The sequence below is a fragment of the Convolutriloba macropyga genome, chromosome 5 (assembly GCF_964194025.1).
Source record: "Convolutriloba macropyga chromosome 5, txConMacr16.3, whole genome shotgun sequence".
NCBI lineage: Eukaryota > Metazoa > Xenacoelomorpha > Acoela > Convolutidae > Convolutriloba > Convolutriloba macropyga.
The window spans coordinates 56,670,935-56,692,266 of NC_134472.1; the positions used below are offsets into that span (position 1 = coordinate 56,670,935).

At 34.3% G+C, this 21,332-nt stretch overlaps 2 protein-coding genes across 15 annotated transcripts in view; one reads left to right on the forward strand and one right to left on the reverse strand.

The window, feature by feature from the left end:
- Positions 1-21,332, reverse strand: part of LOC142339489 (Golgi apparatus protein 1-like) — a 443,079-nt gene that overhangs the window by 155,505 nt on the left and 266,242 nt on the right. The window lies entirely within an intron of this gene.
- On the forward strand, positions 1,720-14,864 carry LOC142340113 (uncharacterized). Of its 8 annotated transcripts, none has more exons than XM_075390550.1 (5): positions 1,720-1,894; positions 2,354-2,452; positions 7,289-8,155; positions 11,393-11,739; positions 14,658-14,864. In XM_075390550.1, exons 3-5 carry the CDS (start codon positions 7,495-7,497, stop codon positions 14,700-14,702), a joined length of 1,053 nt encoding a protein of 350 aa, XP_075246665.1. In that variant the 5' UTR covers positions 1,720-1,894; positions 2,354-2,452; positions 7,289-7,494; the 3' UTR covers positions 14,703-14,864. The 8 variants fall into 8 exon arrangements, with proteins under 8 accessions (XP_075246665.1, XP_075246663.1, XP_075246666.1 ...); XM_075390548.1 differs by having other exon boundaries at positions 2,361-2,452; XM_075390551.1 differs by having other exon boundaries at positions 2,361-2,452; positions 7,359-8,155.

The window sequence follows — 21,332 nt, forward strand, 5'->3', positions numbered from 1 at the left end:
GGAAAGATTTAAATGAAACTAAATCACAAACACCTTGCGCAACACACCTAAATTTGTTTTATAAAAGATCAGTTAACCATAAGATTCTTTCAACAAGATCAAATCACTTTGGCAAAAATAATAAAACTTCAAGCATATTTCTCTTGGTTTTTGGATTTTTTTGAGTTTCATGTTTTTTGGTTTCATGCTTTTCCTAACATTATATACTGAAAGCAAAAAAATGCTTTTCAGCTTCATTAGGCATCACACGACGGGGCAACAATGCCTTTGTGTTCTTTTTGATATAAAAATGCAGACAAAAAGTGTAGTAAAACCATTTATAGTTGTTTTCGTTTATCTAATCCGCAAGAAAATTGTTATTATTAATATCGTTATTTTTGTTGTTATTGTTATTATTATTGTTGTTTTTATTATTATTATTATTATTATTATTATTATTATTAATATTACTATTTTTATTATTATTATTATTATTATTATTATTTTTATTGTTATTATTATTATTATTATTATTATTATTATTATTATTGTTATTATTTATATTATTATTATTATTATTAATACTATTATTATTATTATTATTATTATTATTATTGTTATTATTATTATTATGTCTTTTATTACCATTAATATCATTTTCACTGTATTATTATTATTTTTATTATTATTATTATTATTATTATTATTATTATTTTTATTATTATTATTATTATCATTATTATTTTTATTAGTCTTTTTATTATAATTATTATTAATAATATTTTCATTATTATTATTAATATTATTATTATTATTATTATTATTATTATCATTATTATTAATATTAGTATTTTCATTATTATTATTAATAATAGTTTTAATATTATTATTATTAATATGATTACTATTGTTTTTTTTATTATTAATTTTATTTTTATTATTATTGTAATCATTGTTATTATTATTATTATTATTATTATTATTATTATTATTATTATTATTGTTGTTGTTGTTGTTGTTGTTATTATTATTATTATTTTTATTATTATTATTATTATTATTATTATTTTTATTATTTTTTTATGATTATTATTGTTATTATTATTAATATTCTTATTTTTATCACCAACTGCAGCTCCTGATTTCTCGTTTTCAAAGCTTTTTCTGCTCAAAATCTAGCACATTCTAAATAACAATGAACCATATAAAGAAGATAAACGAGCTGAAGATATATCTAAACTTTAGCGCTTTATTAAATCTTAATCCTACACAACGCAAATTATATGTAAGAGCAGAGCTAGAAAATAACAATACTTTTAAAAAGCAAAAGTTGGGATAAACAAAATTTATTTCAAATCAACGTTACAAATTCTAAGGTTAGGTAAGATCAACGCTATGTGAAGCTAAAAACTATTAACGATGAACGCTATAGAAAACGCTAAAGCTATGTTAGATCTGGTGTTGAAGACGCCGAAACTAAGCGAGATCAACGCTGAAACAAACTCATTGGACCAACTATGGCCCATTTACTTTCGTATCGGTTTACCCTGGGTTGGATTTATTTTCTCTGAATTTAGCGGATACATAATAGTTTCACTTGAGTGAATGATAGAAAATGAACTTGAGAAGCAGCTGTTCGTTTCGTTTTATTTTTTAAACCAATCAATTGTGTTTTTCCTCTGTTAGAATGCAATTGTAAACTATGACTAGTTGTTATTATCAAAACTTGCGTAAGAAAAACGTGCGTCTCTTTATCGTTTAATATTTGTATTTACTCTGCTTTTTACACCACTTTGAATGCATTTGACTGGACTATTATTATTAGTTATTCGTCAGCAAATATGACTAAAATTCTTAAGAAATGAGTTCCTAAACTTATAGCCCGAATTATCACTGCCTTGTTCATGCCTATATTGTATCTAGCCACTCAGAATTGACAATAACTTTGTTCTAGCATCAACTTTGTTGCAATCAATATATGCCTTTCATCAAAATTATGTGGATTCATTATATATATATATATATATATATATATATATATATATATATATATACATTTAAATAAATATATATATATATATATATATATATATATACCTATATATATATATATATATATATATATATATATATATATGTGTATATATATTTATGTATATATATATATATATATATAAATATATATATATATATATATATATATATATATATATATATATACGTATATATATGTGTGTGTCTGTGTACATATATATATATATATATATATATATATATATATATATATATATAATGAATGCACTTAAATTTGATGAAAGAAAAATATAGATTGTAACAAACTTGATGCTAGAACAAAGCTATTGTCAAATCTGAGTGGCTAGATCTCAGAATTCTCTATTTATGGTTACCCAATCAGCCGTCAGTGCATCCAACTCAACTAATTCACCCCTAATTGGCCAAATTCATCCTGCCGGTAAGGCTAAGTAAAGAAAGTGTGACAAGCTATGATAGCGTTATGGCCAAAAGTCAAGACCCGATCATCTACTCAATAAAATTTCCCTTCTAGGTTGCTGTCTTGTTCTATTTCCGATAGCGATTTCTGGGTTGGGTTGGTTCGGCAATAGACATGTTACGTCGATAATTTTGTCCAAAGGATATGAGACTGCATTCTCATTTACTGAATTTGTAGGAATATTGAAGGCATTTAGCATAGACTTTCTGATTACCGTTATATTGGCGGGGGTGACGTGGTTGTGGCGTTCAGTAACAAGATGGCGTTTTGAACGATTAGAGAACAGATAATTGTTTGGGTGGCGGGGGAAAACAGCGGTCTTTTAAGTAACGTGTACTTGAAGGCGTGCCTTTGCAAATCTTGTGTGAGCGTCCGCTTTTTGTCATTGAATAAAATATTGATATTTCGCCATGCGTAAATTTCTGTTGAAAGAATTTTTCGATGATCTACTGGCTTATCCAGAACTTGAGGTTTTTTCTCTGTGATAGGATTGTCATCGGAGAATAGTCTTGGTGTTCTCAATTTTGGATCTCTAATTTTCAAGGGCCATTGAATATCAGACTTGTTCGTTTTCCCCTTGGTTTGTTTGGTGGTACATTGTTTTCTCCCTGTATGTAAGACTTCACCATTAATTCATTTTCTGAGGTCCGAAGCGTGCATTTGTAATCGTTTTTCCGTCGGTTTTCTGATGTCACGGATTACTTGGCGAAAGGAAAAAATGACAATCTCTGTTGTTCGCTCCTCCTTACTTCTAGATTTAGCTTAATCACGTTTCATGAAGGTGAACGCCTGCTGACCTGGTTCTAGAATTGCCAAACATATAGCTGTCAATTTCATCAACGATACCGTCGCTAGAATTTCAAGTGAAACATCTAAATAATTCTTTGCTTTTTCTAATGGAATTCTGGTAAATTCTTTTCTTACAAACTTCTGTTTTTTTTCTCTTTAGGTTCAAAAATTGAGTTCCGAGATCTGAATTTTTGTTGTACCTGATCTTCGCGTCCTGAATAATTACACATTTCTCTTGTTGATCTCCTCATCACTCCTGTAACTCCATTGATCATCGGATAACAATTCGTTTTTTTACGGTTCCAGCATCTAAACAACATTTTTTGAAGCAATGTCCCATCTCATTGTTTGGTGATCGGGATCGGAGGCTACATTTTAATGTGGGGTAGACCAAAAAAATTTTTAAAAGAGATATCTAAGTGGTTTTATTTGAAATACGGAGTAGAACTATATTATCCGGAAATTAGTACTTGCACTCTTTGTTCATTTATGACCTCCACAGGCAAGTGTGCGTTTTAGGGTCTGGATCAATATTTCTATTGCGCGGTGCTCGTCTGCTGATGCTTCAGTTAAATCGATGTTATGCTTATAAGAGAAGTGACTGCCTTTTGTACCGACTAAGCTTGCCGTCTTACTACTCTTAAATGATTCGCGGAACTCCATGATTAGTTATATGATGATCGAAATCTTTGTGATATAGCCGACAGATCTACCCAGGTAAATTTTTTGGTGTTGTGAATTAAATAAGTTGTTCAATCAGTTCCAATATGTGGAACTCTTTATTTTGTTTGTAGATTTTTGGGTCCCGAGATTTCAAATTATGTTTCTTGTTCGGCACTTTGTGTTTTCTTATCATTTAATTTTACATTTAAGTTTCGTTGGTTTTATTTTCTTTCATATCAAAGTACAAAAAGTAGAAGGCGTGCATTCCGTTGTTTTCGCAACCCCTTTGTCTTTTGTGGTGTTGAGAGTTTCTGTGACCTGATCCACTTTATTCCTTTTCCGACTTGTGAAGACGATGCGCTTTGCGCGTATAATAATCAAAATTGAGAGGGTAACACAAAGCGCAAGTTTTGCAGAGATACTATAGTTTCAATAAATGGAAATTGAATTAAATCTAGGTGATTTATGGTCACTTGATCCAAATTTTAGTAGGTTAGCTGTAATGATGGGTAATTAGTGAAAAGATAAATTGTTTTAAAGTAATTGCATTATTTAAAAATCCAAAAAAATTAATTTTCAAGACTAGATGAATATCCAATAAAGCTAATTGCAGTAACAGAAGACAACTGAACGTTGCCGTTACAAATGGCAAATAGCGAGTTTGTTTTTGTCTCAGCTCAGTAGAAAAAATTTGCTTGTGAATATTTTTTAGAAGGAATAGTCAGCTTTTCGTCGCGTTCAATTTCACTTGCTCTACTGCACTTTCTTGCAAAACTTCTACAGAATTGCTGAGCCGTGCGCTTTTCCAAAATTGGTATGTGAACAAATTTCTAATCCTTTCGAAACTTGCTGCAACAAAATCTTCGTCGTTTGCTGATATGTGACACGCTTCTCCCGAAAAGTGACAGAAAAAGTAATCTACACATCTCTTGCTTTAACGTGGCATGTGTTGTATATTAAAATGATCGGGGTGACTCGGTCTAGGAAGCGAAAGGTTAAATAACTCTGATACTTTTTGCTGGCTTAGGACAGCTTTAAGACAGAAAGTAGTGTACGATAGTCAATTACTACTATGAATATTTTTCAGCAAAGTAATGTTTGAAGTATTCAATGAACCAAACCAATCCCAAAATTTCTAGCTGATTGGTGCTGTATCGATGTTCTGTTTCGAACATAAGTAGCGGGCGTATCCAATAAGCGTTTGCTGTTCAATATCACTGTCTAAATATTCTGTTGAGGCACCGCATTTGACCCTCTTGTTTTTTTATTCATCTTGCGCAATAATGGTAATGTTCCTAATCTCTACAATAGTTTTGTTAATTTACTTTTGATGGTTTTCTATGACCTCATATTGGTTTCCCTCTATGAGTAAATTTTTGAATGCAAAACATAGTTTTGCTGAATTTCTTTTGCGGTGTAATCTTGGTTACCTGATAAAAGATTCCATAAAAGAACTTATTTGCTTTTCATTTCTCGGGATCCTTAGTCCGAGGATCGCTTTCGATTTCGAGATAAGACAATTTATCATGAATAAATTGGGATAACCTAATCAATTATTAGCTTGTCTAGCTAAATAACACCCGTGAAGATCATTTTCTACCATTTTCCTATCTAGGACTTTGAAGCGCACGTAAACATTTCTAAGTTATTTGACGTTGACCCTCGCATAACAACCAGAATTTTAGCTAGGAGGCAGTATGCGCTCTTTATCGAAGACAGAGTGCCATCGATTGCTTTTTGAAGCTCGGTGGGCGTGACCAATAGTTGGTTGTAACATGTTTTGTATCTTTAAGTGGCGATACAAAAGCCAGCTTTGATGTTAAAGTTACAACATTTTGCTGTTTCCAGGTCTAAATTAAGTTGACTACTTGCGCATTTCAAGTCATATGTACTGAGTCATGCTTCGCTTCGTCGATTTGCTAATGGCGTTTCTCATTTTTTTCATTTGAAGGTCAATTTATGGCCATTTAAGTAGTTTTTGTGGATTTCTTGTGTTAGAAATACAGACTCTAATGCTAATTTAATACATTTATCTTTTTTACTGTGATTACTATAGAGGAGATAGAATAACTGTCGGAACAATTATTGAGACATGGCTTTCAAAAATTAACTTCTTTTTTTCAGTTTGACGCAATTCTCGAGATGAAAGTAAAACGTTTTGCCTTTTGATGTGATATCATAAATTATTTTCTTAACATAGACATTTTATGAATTGGAAAATTTTTGCTAATGTCTACTTTGATTGTGCAGAAAACTGAGATGGTAAAAAATTGAAGTTGTTTCTGAATGAGTCATTTTCCGATCATCTGAGACAGTTCTCTTTCTATTGATGGCTTTACCATCCAGCATTACTAGTACAATCCAGTATTATTAGCGTTATATTTTTTTTGTTCAATTAAAGTACCGTTCTTTTAATTGCGTATTCGTGTGACGTATTGATGTGTCTGACCAATCTTTTCCAATAAATTGTGATTTGCTGAGCCATTTCACTGCTGGGACTTCTTTATTCGACTCGAGCACCTCAATGACTCTTCTATTATAAGCTTTGTAACTAAAACTCGATTTTATTGTTCTGTTTTTGTAGATTTGAGAGAAAATGTTTTTTCCGTTGCACTTTCTGCATGTCTGTGCGTTGACCAGGCGTTGTGCTTCGTCTCTGTCATAAATCAAACTGCATTTTGGCACATATTCTGTTGTTCCTTAAATTAGTTCTGCTCTCTCTATTAAATGTTTTAATTCGACCCATCGTTCGCGTATTAATTGTGGATATCAATTTTTGTTCAGCGAGTGTTATTGAATTAGATTGACTGGTGCACTTTCTATTATCGCTTTTCGGTTTTCAATACCCAGTTAAAATTGTTCTGCAATTTCTAGGGAACCTTCGGGGAAAAAAACTTTCCCTTTAGTAGTTCGCATTGGAAATCTCAGTTTCGCATATTAAAGAGGAATGCATCTCCAATAAGTTCTTGCTCAAAATGAACCAATCTACAGTTGTCTGCTGTTTCCGTGATGCACCGTAATTTTGATCCTTTGATTTGTTTTTGCCTTCTTATATTTGAAATGTATCGAAGGTGAGGTTTCCGTGTCTCATGAGAGCTCTTTTCATCAAATCCCAGAACCGTTTGACTTCTATGCTTTCGATGTTTGCATGAGGGTCTCGTATGTGTAGCGGTCTCTGGCCCTTCTTTCCGATGGCATTGGGTATTTTTCATCCTAACAATGTTTTTCATCCTGAGGCGCGTAACTAACCCGAAAAAATTAATTTTAAATTAAGTAAATTTATAACGTATTTTGACTTTCATGCACGCTACTTGCACGTTACCTGACTGACTACATAAACTTTAGGTAAAATTTGCCCGTACAATGCCGCTGCCTGAAATTCTACTTAATTTTACCTCTACTTTGTTATTTTGAGTGCATATCCACTAATTACCAGACGTCTCTTCTTGTTTCCAGTTTCACGATCTATTTCCATCATTGACTGACCAATTTCGAATGATAATACAAATTTCGTACAAAGTTATATAACTTTTCTACATGATTGCAGAGTAATGTTTAGCAACCGCATTCAACTAAGTTTTGTTGTGACGTCTACAGCAGCTTTATTGTTTACGAACACATGCCTTGTTTACTTGTTAATGTTTACGAACAGAAACTGCGATTACAAACCTATCTTTGTGGCCAGTAGACCATTCCAAAATAGGAGCAGTAATGATTCAGCTGTAAAAGTGAGGGCAAAAAATTCTGCAAAAAATACAGAATTGAAACCCTGGTCAGACTTTAAGTTGGACAACACATTTGTTCAAAAACATTGTCAACACATTTTAGACATCACAAGATGGGCCAGCAAAAAGTCCCATTTAAATCCTGTTATATGTTACACGCCAGGAGATCATTATATTTCAGCATTCATTACCAGACAAGGAAATTGGGAGATTTGGCAACAGGAAATACTTTTCAAAAACGTTTTTCCTAATTTTCCTAAAGCGGCCTTTATGGACGTTGGAGCAAATATGGGAGTGTTTTCGATTTCAGCTGGACTTTTGGGTCGAAGAGTGTTTGCATTTGAGCCAATGCCCGAAACGTTAAAAACTTTATCACATTCATTGGTGTTGAACAATTTACTTGATGAGGTTGTTTTGTATCCATACGGACTTTTGGATTCAACGAGTTGTGTTTATTCGAAACTGATTCGCCTCGAGACAAACAAAGGTAAAATATGGATCAGTTTTTTTTAGCTCTGACATTCTAAGAAACTGTAACTGATTATCATTTCTGTGTATGAATTGAACCAGGCAATGTTGTAAAGCGTAGTTGAGTTGAACCAAAACCCGTCACTAATCAATGAGGCACGAATAGTATTAGTTCTCTATTATTATATTCTCGACTTATCCAAACAAGCAAAACAGGATCACATATCAAGCAGTAATTTTTAGATTTTTCGGAAGAAACCTCCCAGGTTGACCTTCTCAGTCAACTGCAAAAAATTGTAGAACCTTTTTTGACGTATCTGAAGTGTTGCAACCATAGCAATTTCATAATAGTAAAATGTTGAAAAATCAAATCTCTTTCTAAAATTTAATATAAACCAAAGGTCTAGCGTTTGAGAGATAGGGTTTTGAATGAAGCTATCAATTATTTAGATTGACTTTGTGTGAAATCCGTCATGTAGAAATCTTGTCAATGACTAAAGAAGTATTTATAGGAAAATTGTGGTTAGAACATTGTAAAAAAACTACTAAATAGAAATTTTAATTATTCGACTGCGAATTGCAATTTTCTCATTGAGTTACATTTTGAACAAAAAAATTGCTGAAAAAAAATCATATTGTTAAGAGAGCAAGCAATTTTCATCAAAATTGCAAGACCGGTCAACAAGTCAGATATGAGTTTGCCAGGAGGCAAAAGTTGCCTTAAAAATAAAAAAATCAATTTTTTCATAAATGAAACATGCCTTGTAAGATTCCACCAGCCAACAAAAGTGCTAGGAAGAAAGAGGTTAAAATTGAAATTGAAAGGATTGCGATCATATCTTATAAATTTTCTCTGAATTTATTTTCAATTAGATTTTCTGTTATGCCGTGTTCCTCCTGAAACTTGAAAACCAACACTTAAAAAACCATTTTGTAGTGAGATCATTAGCCATTCTGAAATTAAAGCCAGTTTTTTACGATAAACTTTTATGACAAAAAACAAATAGCTGGCTTTGAGTGCTTTGTAACTAAATAGAAAAAAGCACGTGTTTTTCATCTTTCTCCCAAACAACATTTTTTCATCATCCCACCCACGTACACAAACAGTTATCTTCAAAACGATAAAAACTAATGAAAGACTTTTAACGATTTTCTCCATATTGGATGAAAAATATTTGAATTTATTGCACCAAAGAAAGTGAAATTGACCAGTAGCTCGCAGTACTTATTGGACGGTGGCAACAAAATGAGCATAAACATCAATTTTTCTAAATTTCTTAAGCTGTTCAACGATGTATTCTTTGGCAACTAGTGATTTTTCTTAAACGCGATCGTATTTCGGGATTGAAAGTGACACGCAGTTAACTTTAGATGTATCAGATTTAATTTCTTGATACATATGTTTCAAATAATTTTGAAGTTTAGGCCAGGTTTATAGGTTGATAAAGTTTTCGTCGAAATTAACCGAAATTTAGGGATACAACTGAAACACATTAACATTAGTGCCAGCCAATTTACTAATACGGCATGATACGGCTTGGAAAATTTTTTGTAAGTGACAAAGAAGCACTAACAGAAGATTCCTTCAAAAGTCATTAGCTGTGACTAAATAAACGAACCAAATTTCCAGCTTCTAGTTTTTTTGTTATTCGAATACTTTAGAATACCTAAAAATTATTTAGCTGCAACCAAAATTATCTCAAATTTTCTGCGGTCAAAGATGCTTATATTAACTGCCCGGAGGTTGGCGACAGAGCAAATCAGCGCTGAACCAATCTAAATGCATTCTTTTTTATTTAGCTGTGACTAATAAATGAACCAAATCTCCATCTTCTAGATTTTTTATTTAACCAGTAATTATTCTAATACCTTAGATTAGCTAGCAAATTTTTAGCTGCAACCAAAATTATCTCACGTTTTCTATGGTCAAATATGATTATATTAACTACCCGGAGGTTGGTGACAGAGCGAATCAGCGCAAATCAATCTTTTTGGAGACCTTCTTTTTTGGAAAGCCAGTACTCTGTTCATGTCCCAATTTTCGCTGGCTGGTCTTGGTCTTCGATTTAGTGCATGAAAAATATTTTAATCAGTATAGCTCCCGTCTACAAGATTTGCTTTGTTTGCGATTCGAACATACCCGTGGCGCTTGAAACATTGAACTTTCGCAGCAAGTCGTAACCACTGAGGTAAGTGGGTTTTATGGTATTTACCTACCAACTAGCTTAAGTATAAAAGCGTGTTTACTACTATAGTAATTAACAATTATAAGCTACAAACTGATGACGTTATGCTGTTCATATTCAATTTTGGCGCCTGATTAATTTTCCCGACTATGCAGGATAATATTAATCTAAGTGAACTCAATGAACTCATTTTGATAATAATGAGGATAAGCTGCATATAAAGAAACTTGAAAAACACTGGATATGCTTTTTTTCAGAAATGAATTGGGAATTTACAATTGATATATACTTGTTCAGCACTGAAATCTGAGGCGCAAATACGGGCAACTTTTGATTTTATAAATCTTTCAAAAACAGTGGAGGTTGCTCCAAATATTGCTCTTAGATGATCATGTTGTTTGTTTTGGTATGTAGAAACAAATGGATGCAACGTATGATGCTATGCCTCTTAGTGGTCATGCACAGTGATTTGTTAATCTCACATTTAAAAACCACTTTCGCAGTTAATTCTTTAGAGATAAAATGTGCTCTATATTTGTGTTTTAGATATTTACACAAAGCTGATTTTTTAGAATTTCCTAGAATTTGTCAGAAATTTTTTGGGCGATTTTCGAGAAAGTAGAAGTAGTCCTGGTAACTTCATCGCTGAGTTTGTCCTCTGGCTTTTTTGGGGCCTTGCAGCTGGGCAAAAAAGAAATAGAATAAATAGTGAGCGGATTTTATGAGAGGATTTGTGATGTTAGGTTAAGTGTGATGTTATCCGTTAATTTTGAAAAAAATAAATACCAATCTTTAAACAAAAAAGCAAACCTCAATATATCCAACCTCATTCCGAGTTGTTTATATAATTTTTTTGCTCCATATTTATTTTTTTTCAGATTTTCAGATTTTCATTTCTTGCGAAGACTTCAAATCAAGCAACTTTTTTATTACTGTAATTCTGTTGTTCGCTTCGATACAGGAATAATCAATATATACTATAGTTGAGTTTAATTAGCATATGAAAAATGTAAATGTAACGCATATTTATCTGTATTGACAAAGGTGTGATAAAAACTGATCCCTAATAGGAGCCACAAAGCTGATAAAAGACCCGAAATGCTCAAAAAAGGAAAGCATCCAAACTGCGACACTGGATCAATTTCTACCGACTTTGAAACGACTCAAGATATCACAAGTCATAGTCAAAATGGATATCGAAGAAGCTGAACCTTACGCAATAATCGGAGGTCAGAATTTTCTAGAACAAATTGACATTCCTTATTTTAGCATGGAGTTTGAGAACATGGCTAGAACTTTAAGATCGAACAACACGAAAGATCGAACAAAAAAGGAAGATATTCATAAGATGCTGCGTATTATGAGTGGGCACTTTCAACCAATTACAATTAATGGACGTCCTCTGGATTTTGCGCATGTAATGAATCACAAAATTTGATAACCAATAAATTTGACAGAAATGATTAAAAGCGTAATGCTGTCTTTCTGTCACACTCGGCCTAAGGCAAAAGACCATTACCAAATTTAAACTGAATCAGTATTTTAATCAGTAATGAATCATTGCTGAATATTTATTGGCCTTCAAGTTAATACTACTTCGAGACTCGTACCGTAAAAACAAATTATGCGATAACTTAATTAGAAAGAATCTAAAAAAGCCAAAAAATTGTTGCTATCGCGACACAAAAATTATTTGAATAAAGAAAAAAAACAGGTTCCTTTTGCTTACGAAACCCAGACGATGCATATCTTCTACCTATTTTCTGTGGAAAAACTAGCGGGACTCTGTATCAAAAGGAGAATCAACTGTTCTGAAAGTGATGTGCAATAAAAGTGAGTACTTCTAGAAAAAGTTGTAAAATTCAATGTTTCAAAATTGAGTTAATTTGTTCCATCGAATGAAATATGAACTGATAAATTCCATTATTTCCCATTCCATTTCCCATTCCATTATTATTCCTTCAAAACGTTTTGCATTGACCAGCCAAACTGATGATTACCTTCAATCTGTAATTTTTTCATTTCTTTTAATTTTGGTTCACAAACTTTTAGTGATTTTTTTTGGCACTTTATCCTTTTCCAGAAAAATTGTGCATTTTGTAGGGTTATCTTCCAATTAATTTACTGGCTTGCAAAATCAGTGCTCAATATTTATATTATTGGGAAAAAAATTCTCTAAGTTTTCTTTAATGCTAGTAGATTCCAACAGTAATTTGGAATTTGTGTTGGAATAATTGTAGTATTAATTCCATTGTTGGATTCTTTGAAATGTAAATCTGATCCAGCAAACTCCTACCTCAATAACAAGATTTAACCAAACCAAATTTTCTTCTGAACCAAAATGTGTTTAAAAATGCGTTGTCAAAAGGTATAAGAAATGAAATGAGGCGTTGTTACGATTTCTGTTAATGATTGTTGTTAGCACTTGAACTGAGCGACGGTCTAATGCGTTTTAATCTGAATTTGTTTTCTGGTCATTCAGAATTTAGGGATTTTTTTGCGGTACTGTCTCAATTTTACATGTATCCTATTCGATCTTTTTTTAGGTAAACGCAGAACACACATTTTTTCGTATATGTGTCAGAAATTGCAAACGAATCGAACTGAAGTGCTCATAAAGTTAGGATTTCTAAGGTTTTTAAAAGTGGTCTAATAATTTGTTGGAGCAATTAAGACTTGCACTTGACTGATTCCGCAATTTCATAGGCCATTATTTTTATCATGTTACACATGCTTCTCAAAATTAGTTCACAAAAAAACAAAAATTTCAGTCCAGAATTGAGTGCGGGAAACTTTGGAGTATTTAAATAATTAATCTTTTACAAACCTTCAACAATTATTTAGTTTTGAACACTCTGTTTTTAAGTATATAAAGTTATATAAAGAATATAGAGTCTTGGATGTTCGTGTTGTGATTTTGGAATACAAATTGTTTACTTCATATAGTGAAATTCGTGCCATATTTTTTATGAGTTTCTAAAGTTCTAAGGATTTTTCATCTGAGAGTCAGTTCTTGCTGAAGTTTCGCTGTGTGAAGGCAAGCTGAAACATTCTAAACAAAACAGCGTTGTTTCTACAATTTCATTGAATATATTTTAGGTTTCCGTGGAAATTGATCCTTATTACGGTATACAATTGACTGTTGAATCTCTATATGATAGCCTACAGCTCACATTACTGCTCATGCCAAATATAAGTAAGGCAAAACTTAGTCTTCTACAATTTATGCTGTAGCTAAGAAAATGAGAATACTGTGAGGGTTACCTTGAAGCGATGGTGAAATGAAAAATGGTACCAAATGCAAGAGATATTGGATTAGATTATATCATAAAGATGCACAAGCTGTCTTTGTTTGTTTGCATGACATCGCTTCAGTAAAATATCGTAATTTTTTGTTGGAAAATTTTAGACAGAATCTAAGATAAAACAATTGTGCGAACTAATTTTCCATAAAGCAGATGAGATGCCATCTTAACACAGACACGTAGATAGTTGTTGGGTCTGAAAATATGTTCTAATACTTTAGTGAAAAATAAGAGTATATCACTCACCATTTTGTGTGAAGATAAACTCAAATAAAACGTAGAAACTGCACTGTTTTGTTTCAAATTTTTCAGCCTACCATTATACAGGGAAACTTCAGCATAAACTGACTCTCAGATTTGTAGAACTATAGAGCCTCCTAACAAATTTGACACAAATTTCTATTTATAGGAAGAATAATTTTAGTATTCCATAATCAAACCACGAACATACAAAACCTCATATACTTCTGTAATCGAACTATTAGCTTATGAGTATTTGATTTTGAAACAAAGTATAGCTAGGTGATTAAAAAGTAGTCCAAAAGCGTTAGCTTTCAACAAATCTGTTAAAGCGTTTGTACAGTAAAAAAACAGCGCAAAATTTTGAGCAAAATCTTATAACATTATGTTCAAAACTAATTAATTGTCAAAGATTTGGAGGATTAATCATGAAGAAAAAATTCAATGTTTCACGCACTTGTTCGGAAATTCGTGTTTATTTGTTAATTAATGTTGAGACGAAATATATGTAACATGATTAATAAAAGGACGTCATGAAATTGTGGTAACAATATATGAACTTCTGAAATAGATATTTACATACAAACTGTTTGGTGGTTAGAACATTTTCCAAACAAAATTTGAAATTGCGAAGGTCAACATGTTCTTTTAATTTGTAAGTATCTTTACTTAAAGTACAAAAAAAGATAATTAAAAACTAGAAATTTTTGCTCTGTTCGCTGAAAACTGTATAAAAGTAAAAAATGAAGTATATGTAAATCAACTGGTGTATCATTACATGTTATGGCAGGCTGAACATTGGCCAGACAGCATGGCATGGTGGAAAAAACGGTAAAGAAGACATTTTTCCATTCTCTTTATTAAATCATACTCTTCGTGAAAAACTAATTTGCCCTTAGTCTGTTTGCCAGTTTGTTTCATTGTTTGATTGATAGTGTTTCATGTTTTAGTGATATTTATAAATTTAAGAGGAAAAATATTGAATTAACGGTTAAAAAACAATTTCTTATTTTGAGGTAACCTTGGAAAAAAATGTGGTAGCAGATTTGTGGTACCAAAAACTGAACACTTGATATTCCCTCGTTGGGAAGACCAAACAAAAACGACAAAAAAATGTGAGAAATCTTCAATATGTTTGGTTTCAATTGTAGGAAACGTTGGTACGTTCGGTTTGTACGGGATTGTCGGTTTCGATTGTAAGAAAGATGCATTATCGTTGTTCTTAGACACGGTTCGGTACGTTCGGTAATAGATATTCGGTAATTGAACGCAAGATATGGTCGGTATGTTCGGTTTTAGACGTAAAATATTGTTGTCTTTTCCATAGGAATCCTTGATCTTTCTGTTTATAATGTAGTCAAACGATATGATAGCATTATTCCACTTCACTAAGTTTTTACATGCTTTCTTGTAGTGTGCCAGCAAAGTTTTTGACGGTTACTTTCGTTGGAAGCCAAACATGCCGATCGCTTTTTGTTCGGTCTGGCGGCCTAATCCTAATCCGTTTTTAAAACACAGAAGGTAAATGTTTGTGCTGTTTCTCTCCACGATACCAAAAATTTCTTACGTTTAAAAACGACGATACGAATCTCTTTTATGTTAAATACCAAACAAAAACGATAATGCCGACTAAAAAATCTTAGAAACTGCATCGTATTTGCCTAGAAAGAACGAAGATACAGTCGATTTCATATGTTTAAAAACCGAATATTTCTTCACTAGCGTTGGGAAGAAATTGAAATATATTTCTATAGGCAATGATGGAAAAATGAAAACCTCGGTGCGTAATAATTACCTGCGTTTAGTTGTTTTTTTAGTTGTGAAGAGTTTTCTGGTAGTGATTGTGAAACTCTACATTGTTTTTGCATCTCTAACCTAAACTACAACAGCTATCTAATAAACTCTTGCAGCATTATACACAATCAAAATGGAGTCTATTATCCTTAAACTCACTTTGCCTCTATTACTACGGGCGCTTTGAAATCTTCAGTTATATGCATTTAGGTGAAATTGAAATGCATTTTAAATGCGTTTAAAAATTATGTGCTGTTATACAGCACGTTACAATGTGGAGCATAGCGGTGCGTCTGAGGGCGTAAGGTTTTATCCCCATTTTTAAATCATTTTTTTACAAAATAAGTATACTAAGTCAACCGAATCGTTTCATCTCACTAAAACATATCAAGAAAAGTTCTGAAATATACTATGAAATTTTTTTATTAAACAAAGCTAGACCTAGATGGCAGTGGGATTGCATTTGAAAAGATATTCAGAAATAAACCTCATCGGAAAACCCGAAAAAACAAGAAAGGAATACAATGAAAACAAAGTACCACGGTCAAACAAATACAACTATCGAGAAAGCAGTTTGTTGTTCGTGTGCCGTTTTCTCCCTCCACTTAAAAAATAGAGTGGAGAAATCTTTATACTGCATAACCAGTTTTCATACTGAACACTTGCAATTTTGCTCCACATCCAGTTTCCGCGTGACAAAACATCACCACTAAAATCTGAGTGTCAAAATTGCCAAAAAGTAAGCAAATCTTAAACAAAGACATCTCCCAAGTAAAATTCAACAATTTTCAATTGCGATAGAGAAAACGCGGTCAAGTTACAATTTTACAATTGCCATCCAATTCTGTCCATTTTTCAGATTCTTTTGTTTTGAACCCAAGTGTTCCTCGGAGTATTTATAGCAACGGAAGCAGTTTAGATCACAGCTAACGGTTCTTCTCTTGGTTGCGTATTGTGATACGCGATCTATCGGTCGGTGAAATAAGCTTATTATTGAAAAGAGAATTCTCAACGCACAACTGTATTCAATGATTGTAAAGGCAAAACTGCAGTTAGCCATTTGGCAGTCTGCTCACTTAGTGCGTGGTACCAGTCAACATTAACATAAGAAGCAATCGTCGGACGATTGCAGAAGGTTTACAATGTTTAAGATTTACATACTGCATGAAGGATTTATTAATTTACTACATCGTACAATGAAATTGTCCATAAGAGTAGTACCTATGTACCACATGTCCCCTCAGGGGAATAAAAAGTTTGTTTACGAAGTTTGTTAAGAGACTTTCCGTTCTTATCTATGTTTCATAGTTCATGAGGGCTTAGCTCTCTCTCTCCTTCGACGTGAGATTGCACTGAAACCTCGAGCACTTGGTCGTCCTCTTTGGCACTACTTGTTGTCGTAGGCTCCGTCTCCGCCGGCGGTTGCGTTGGGTTGTCTTGGAATTGTTGGTCCTCGCGAGAGTTGTTTTGTCCTTGCGTGGAAGCGTCCTGCGTACTTGGGCTTGGTTGGAAACTCGCAATACCTTTACGGTTTTTGATCGGGGTACTTGTTTGTGATTCGTCTCTGTCATCGTCAGTGGATAGATTCTCCGTGAGTCCGTATTTCAATGGCTTCTTTTTGGACCTGTTACTGCGTCTTGGCTTTTTGCATTTCGTTATTTCATCGATGTTTACCGCCTTTTTTGGTTCGTAGTCCAGGTCTTTCTGATCGACTTCGGTTGTTGCTTCGTGAGCTGGAATCGTTTCGTCCTCGCCTTCGTAGTCTCCTTCTTGTGAGGATGTGGATTGTTCTCTATGGAATTTCTTTGTTCCCCCTTTCTTTGGTGATTTTACGTATTTCCTTTTGGGTGGAACTTTTGTGCGGTGGACTTTGGCTAAGTTGGCTAAGTTAGGATTGGTGGGGAGTCTTGCTGTCTTTTTCTGATGGTGCGTTCGCCTTTCAATTTTGTCATCTGTTCTCTTTGGTGGACGTTCCTTGTTCGCTGTAGTTTTTCGTGATGGTTGATGACGGTCTTTCGTGCAGCGAATTGGATCAGGGGAATTCAAGGTTGTGCGGTTGTACCAAGGTTGTGCGGTTGGCCACGTCTGACTTATGGAGGACGTTATCGTCTTGTTCCGGATACTTGATGGTTAACGTTGAATTCGAGGTTTTCACTAAGGCTGCCCCTTCTGGTTTTGCTTCATACAAGCCTTTGAGTTGTTTCTTGCTGCGTGTAGAAGCGATTGTTTTTCTTGCTAATTGTAGCCCTTTGCTGGATTCGGCTACCGGTTCCAGTTTTGAGTTTGGGGTCATCCGTGTTCGATGTATATTCAATGTTCGAGGGATATTGCCAGTGTCGTTCTTTGTTGCCGTGAGCATCCTCTCTTTTGATGCGTGTACTTCGTCGTCGCTGTTGAGGTCCTCTTGTTCCCAGCGCTCGTCTGATATCAGCTCGTCCTCTCCCATGATGTTGTCATCTAAATAGTCAGGTTGCACATTCGGCCATTGTAAGTTTTTACTATTAGGTTTAGTTGTTATATTAAATATCGGGCTGTTGGCACGGCGTCCGAAGTGCGCTTGGAACGGAGATATTTTGTTGCTTTTTTCCGAAAAATCCTTAGTTCTTGGGCGATTTGTCTTAAGGACTGTTTTTATATGAAATGGACGTAAATTTTGATCTAATTTGATGCATCCTAGTCTTCGTTTGACCGTTTGTGTTAATCGTTCAACAAGTCCCACCGATCTATGGTCGATTGCGGGGGCGGTTGTTGCGGTTGCACAATTCCCTAATTAAATTGCCTGTTTGGCATCTAGCTTGGTCCATTCGTATAGATCTTGGTACCCCGTGTGTGGACATATATTTATTTAGGAAGTGTTCTATGTTTAATGCATTCGCGTTATTTTATAACTTAATTGATGGGAATTTCGAAAATCGGTCAATGCATGCAAGGAAGTATACTTCTCTCCCATGTCCGTCTAGTATTGGTCCGCCAAACTCTATTTGAATCTCTTCGTTTGGTTCTACGCATGGTATAATTGGTGACCATTTTGTTTTTGGTTTTATACTTTTAAGATTCTTACCAAATTCGGTGCAGGGGCGGCACGTTTTAGCCTTGTTTATCAGGTCTCTGTTAATAAAAGGCCACCATAATCTAGTGCCGAGTTCTGTCATTCCCCATGAGCCGGGGTAGGTGGCATGTAGGACGTCGATGACAGCTTTCTTCAGTGTGTTAGGGATCGTGAAGCGGTTATCGAGGAGGATGCAGCCGTCGTTTACACTGAGTTGGTTCCAGTGGGCATATATCTGTTTGCTCACTGCTTTGCATCGGCGTTAATCGTTTTGGATGATGCAGTCTCGTATTTCCCTTAGGACGCTGCCCCTGTTTGTCATTGCTGCTATCAATGTGGAGCTGAATACGTCTTTGATTTCGTTGTCCAGCGTTGTATTTGTTGTTGAAGGTGTTATTGTTTCTTCTTTGTTAGGGTTCAGGTACGTTGTGAAGGAAAGTGGACTTTTTGCCGGACTCTTTGGGGGAGTGCTTGTTGTTGGGTCTTGATCTGTTTGCATTTCTGAAGTATTCCGTATTTGCGTTAGCGACTGGTTGTTGTTTGTGTTAATTGGCAAATGCGATTTTGCAATCCCTTGCTGTGTGACTTTTTGTTCAATTACGTCATTTCTTGTCACGCGGTTTTCTAAATTTGGTTTGATTGGTTGTTTGCTTAGGCTGTAATTGTTTTGTTTTGGAGTATCATTTGTTTTTGTCTTATGACTTTGTGTTCTAGGCACTTTGATTTTGGAATCGTCTTGCGATTGCGCTTTGATTCTGGAATCGTCTTGCGATTGCAAGGGTGATTTTCTCGGGCGGCCTCTTGGGCGTTTGATTATCGACGTTTTGTTTGGTGGTTTTTAATCGTCTTGCGGTTCCAGATTAGGAAATTTTCGTGGTCTACCACGTTGTCTAATTGCATTAATTGTTTTGACTATTGCTTCTATTTGTGCTATTACAAAGTCTTCATCGTACATACTAATTGGCTTTGCGGCGCCGTGTGGGTTTCTAGATAGGTAATCTGTGAGGCCCATTTTGGAACCTAGTTTGTGTTCTATATTAAAGTGGAATGGAATTAACCTATCGCACCAGCGTGTTAATCTACTTTGGTGCCCTTTTGATGATTTATCTTTAAGTATGGATAGAAGTGCTCTGTGGTCTGTTTGTACGGTGAAGTAATGGCCATATAGATAGTGCTTAAATATTTCAAGTGTCCAGACTATGCCTAGGAGTTTGAGCTCATTGATGCTATGTTTTTCTTCGGCTTTGTTTAGGAAAAGTGAGGCGTTTCCCAACCATTGCTCAATTCCTGCTCGAGCACCGCTCCGAGTCCTGATCGTGATGCGTCTGTACGTACTCTTGTCTTTCTTGACGGATCATAGTGCGTGTTTTCCGTTATTTTTTTTATGTGCTCTTTAATTTTTTCAAATGCTGTTTGGTGTTTTGTGGTCCATATGTATTTGTTATTTTTTTCAGTAGTTCTCGAAAGACTCTGCATTGTGTTGCTAAATTTGGGACGAATTTTGTTAAGTGATGAACGCTACCTAGGAAGGATTTAAGTTGCTTACATGTGTTAGGTGCCTTTAAGCTTTAAATGGCTTCTGTTTTGGTGACCAATGGTTTTATACCATGTTGATTGATTTCGAAACCTAGCCATTCTATTTTATTTTTTGCGAAATGGCATTTTCCTAGGTTTATGCTTAGGTTTTCCTTGTCGAGTTTTACGAGACATTTGAATACTTGTTCTACATGCTTTTTTAATCCGCCGCCCGTAACGATTTTCATGTCGTCTAGGAAGCTATATGTGTTTTTAAGGCCTCTTAGTGTGGTGTCTATAGCCTTTTGGAATTCTGTGGGCATATCGGTTAATCCGTAAAAACCTGTTATGAATCTGTTTGTTCCAGTAGCTCGGCCACCTATAATGTTAAAGTTGCAATGTTTGGCTGTTGCCTCATCAAGTGCTAATTGGCTATATGCATATCGTAGGTCGATGGTGGAAAAATATACTTCGCTTTTGTGCGACGAATCCGATATAGACTGTGCGATGTTGTCCATTAGGCAGTCTATATTATGCATTTGATATTTGTTTTTTTGAATTGCTTTATTGATGACTTTGGAATCCATTGCAAGTTTTATTGTTTTGTCTCGTTCGACTGTTATTACTATTTGTGAAATAAAGCTTTTGTCGCTGCATTTGTCCAGTTTAATTATGTTACCGTTTTTTTGGAGTTTTTTGAGTTCTTCTTCTACTTGGGATTGTAGGTGGGTGGATTGGGATTCTCCGTCCTCTTTGGTGGATGGCGTGAAGTTTGTTTTGAAATTTTTTGAAATGATTTTTTGATCGTCCTATCCTTTTTTTAGATTAGGGAATTTTTGGCTGTTTCTGTTTTTAAGTTTTGTCCTTCTGGGTTTTGTATCATTGCAACTTGCTTACCTTCCGTACCGGGAGAAGTTTGTTGGTTGACTTGAATCCCTAGCGCTTGGAATAGGTCACGGCCAATGATTGCTCTGTGGTTGTTGGGCACCACTATGAGATCGGCTCTCCCTGCATTCCAGCCATTACACTCTATGTCACAATAAAGTGTGCCTACGTTTCTGATCGGTGTATTCGTGAAGCTGCGTAGGTTTGTGGGATTCGTCTTAC

Bases quoted from the DNA above. Each gene is read 5' to 3' on its own strand.
- LOC142340113 (XM_075390550.1), top strand. From the start codon at position 7,495: ATGTTTAGCAACCGCATTCAACTAAGTTTTGTTGTGACGTCTACAGCA. The intron at 8,156-11,392 runs GTAAAATATGGA...GATCCCTAATAG, and splicing joins TCGCCTCGAGACAAACAAAG to GAGCCACAAAGCTGATAAAA. The intron at 11,740-14,657 runs GTAATGAATCAC...ATGTTATGGCAG, and splicing joins GTCCTCTGGATTTTGCGCAT to GCTGAACATTGGCCAGACAG.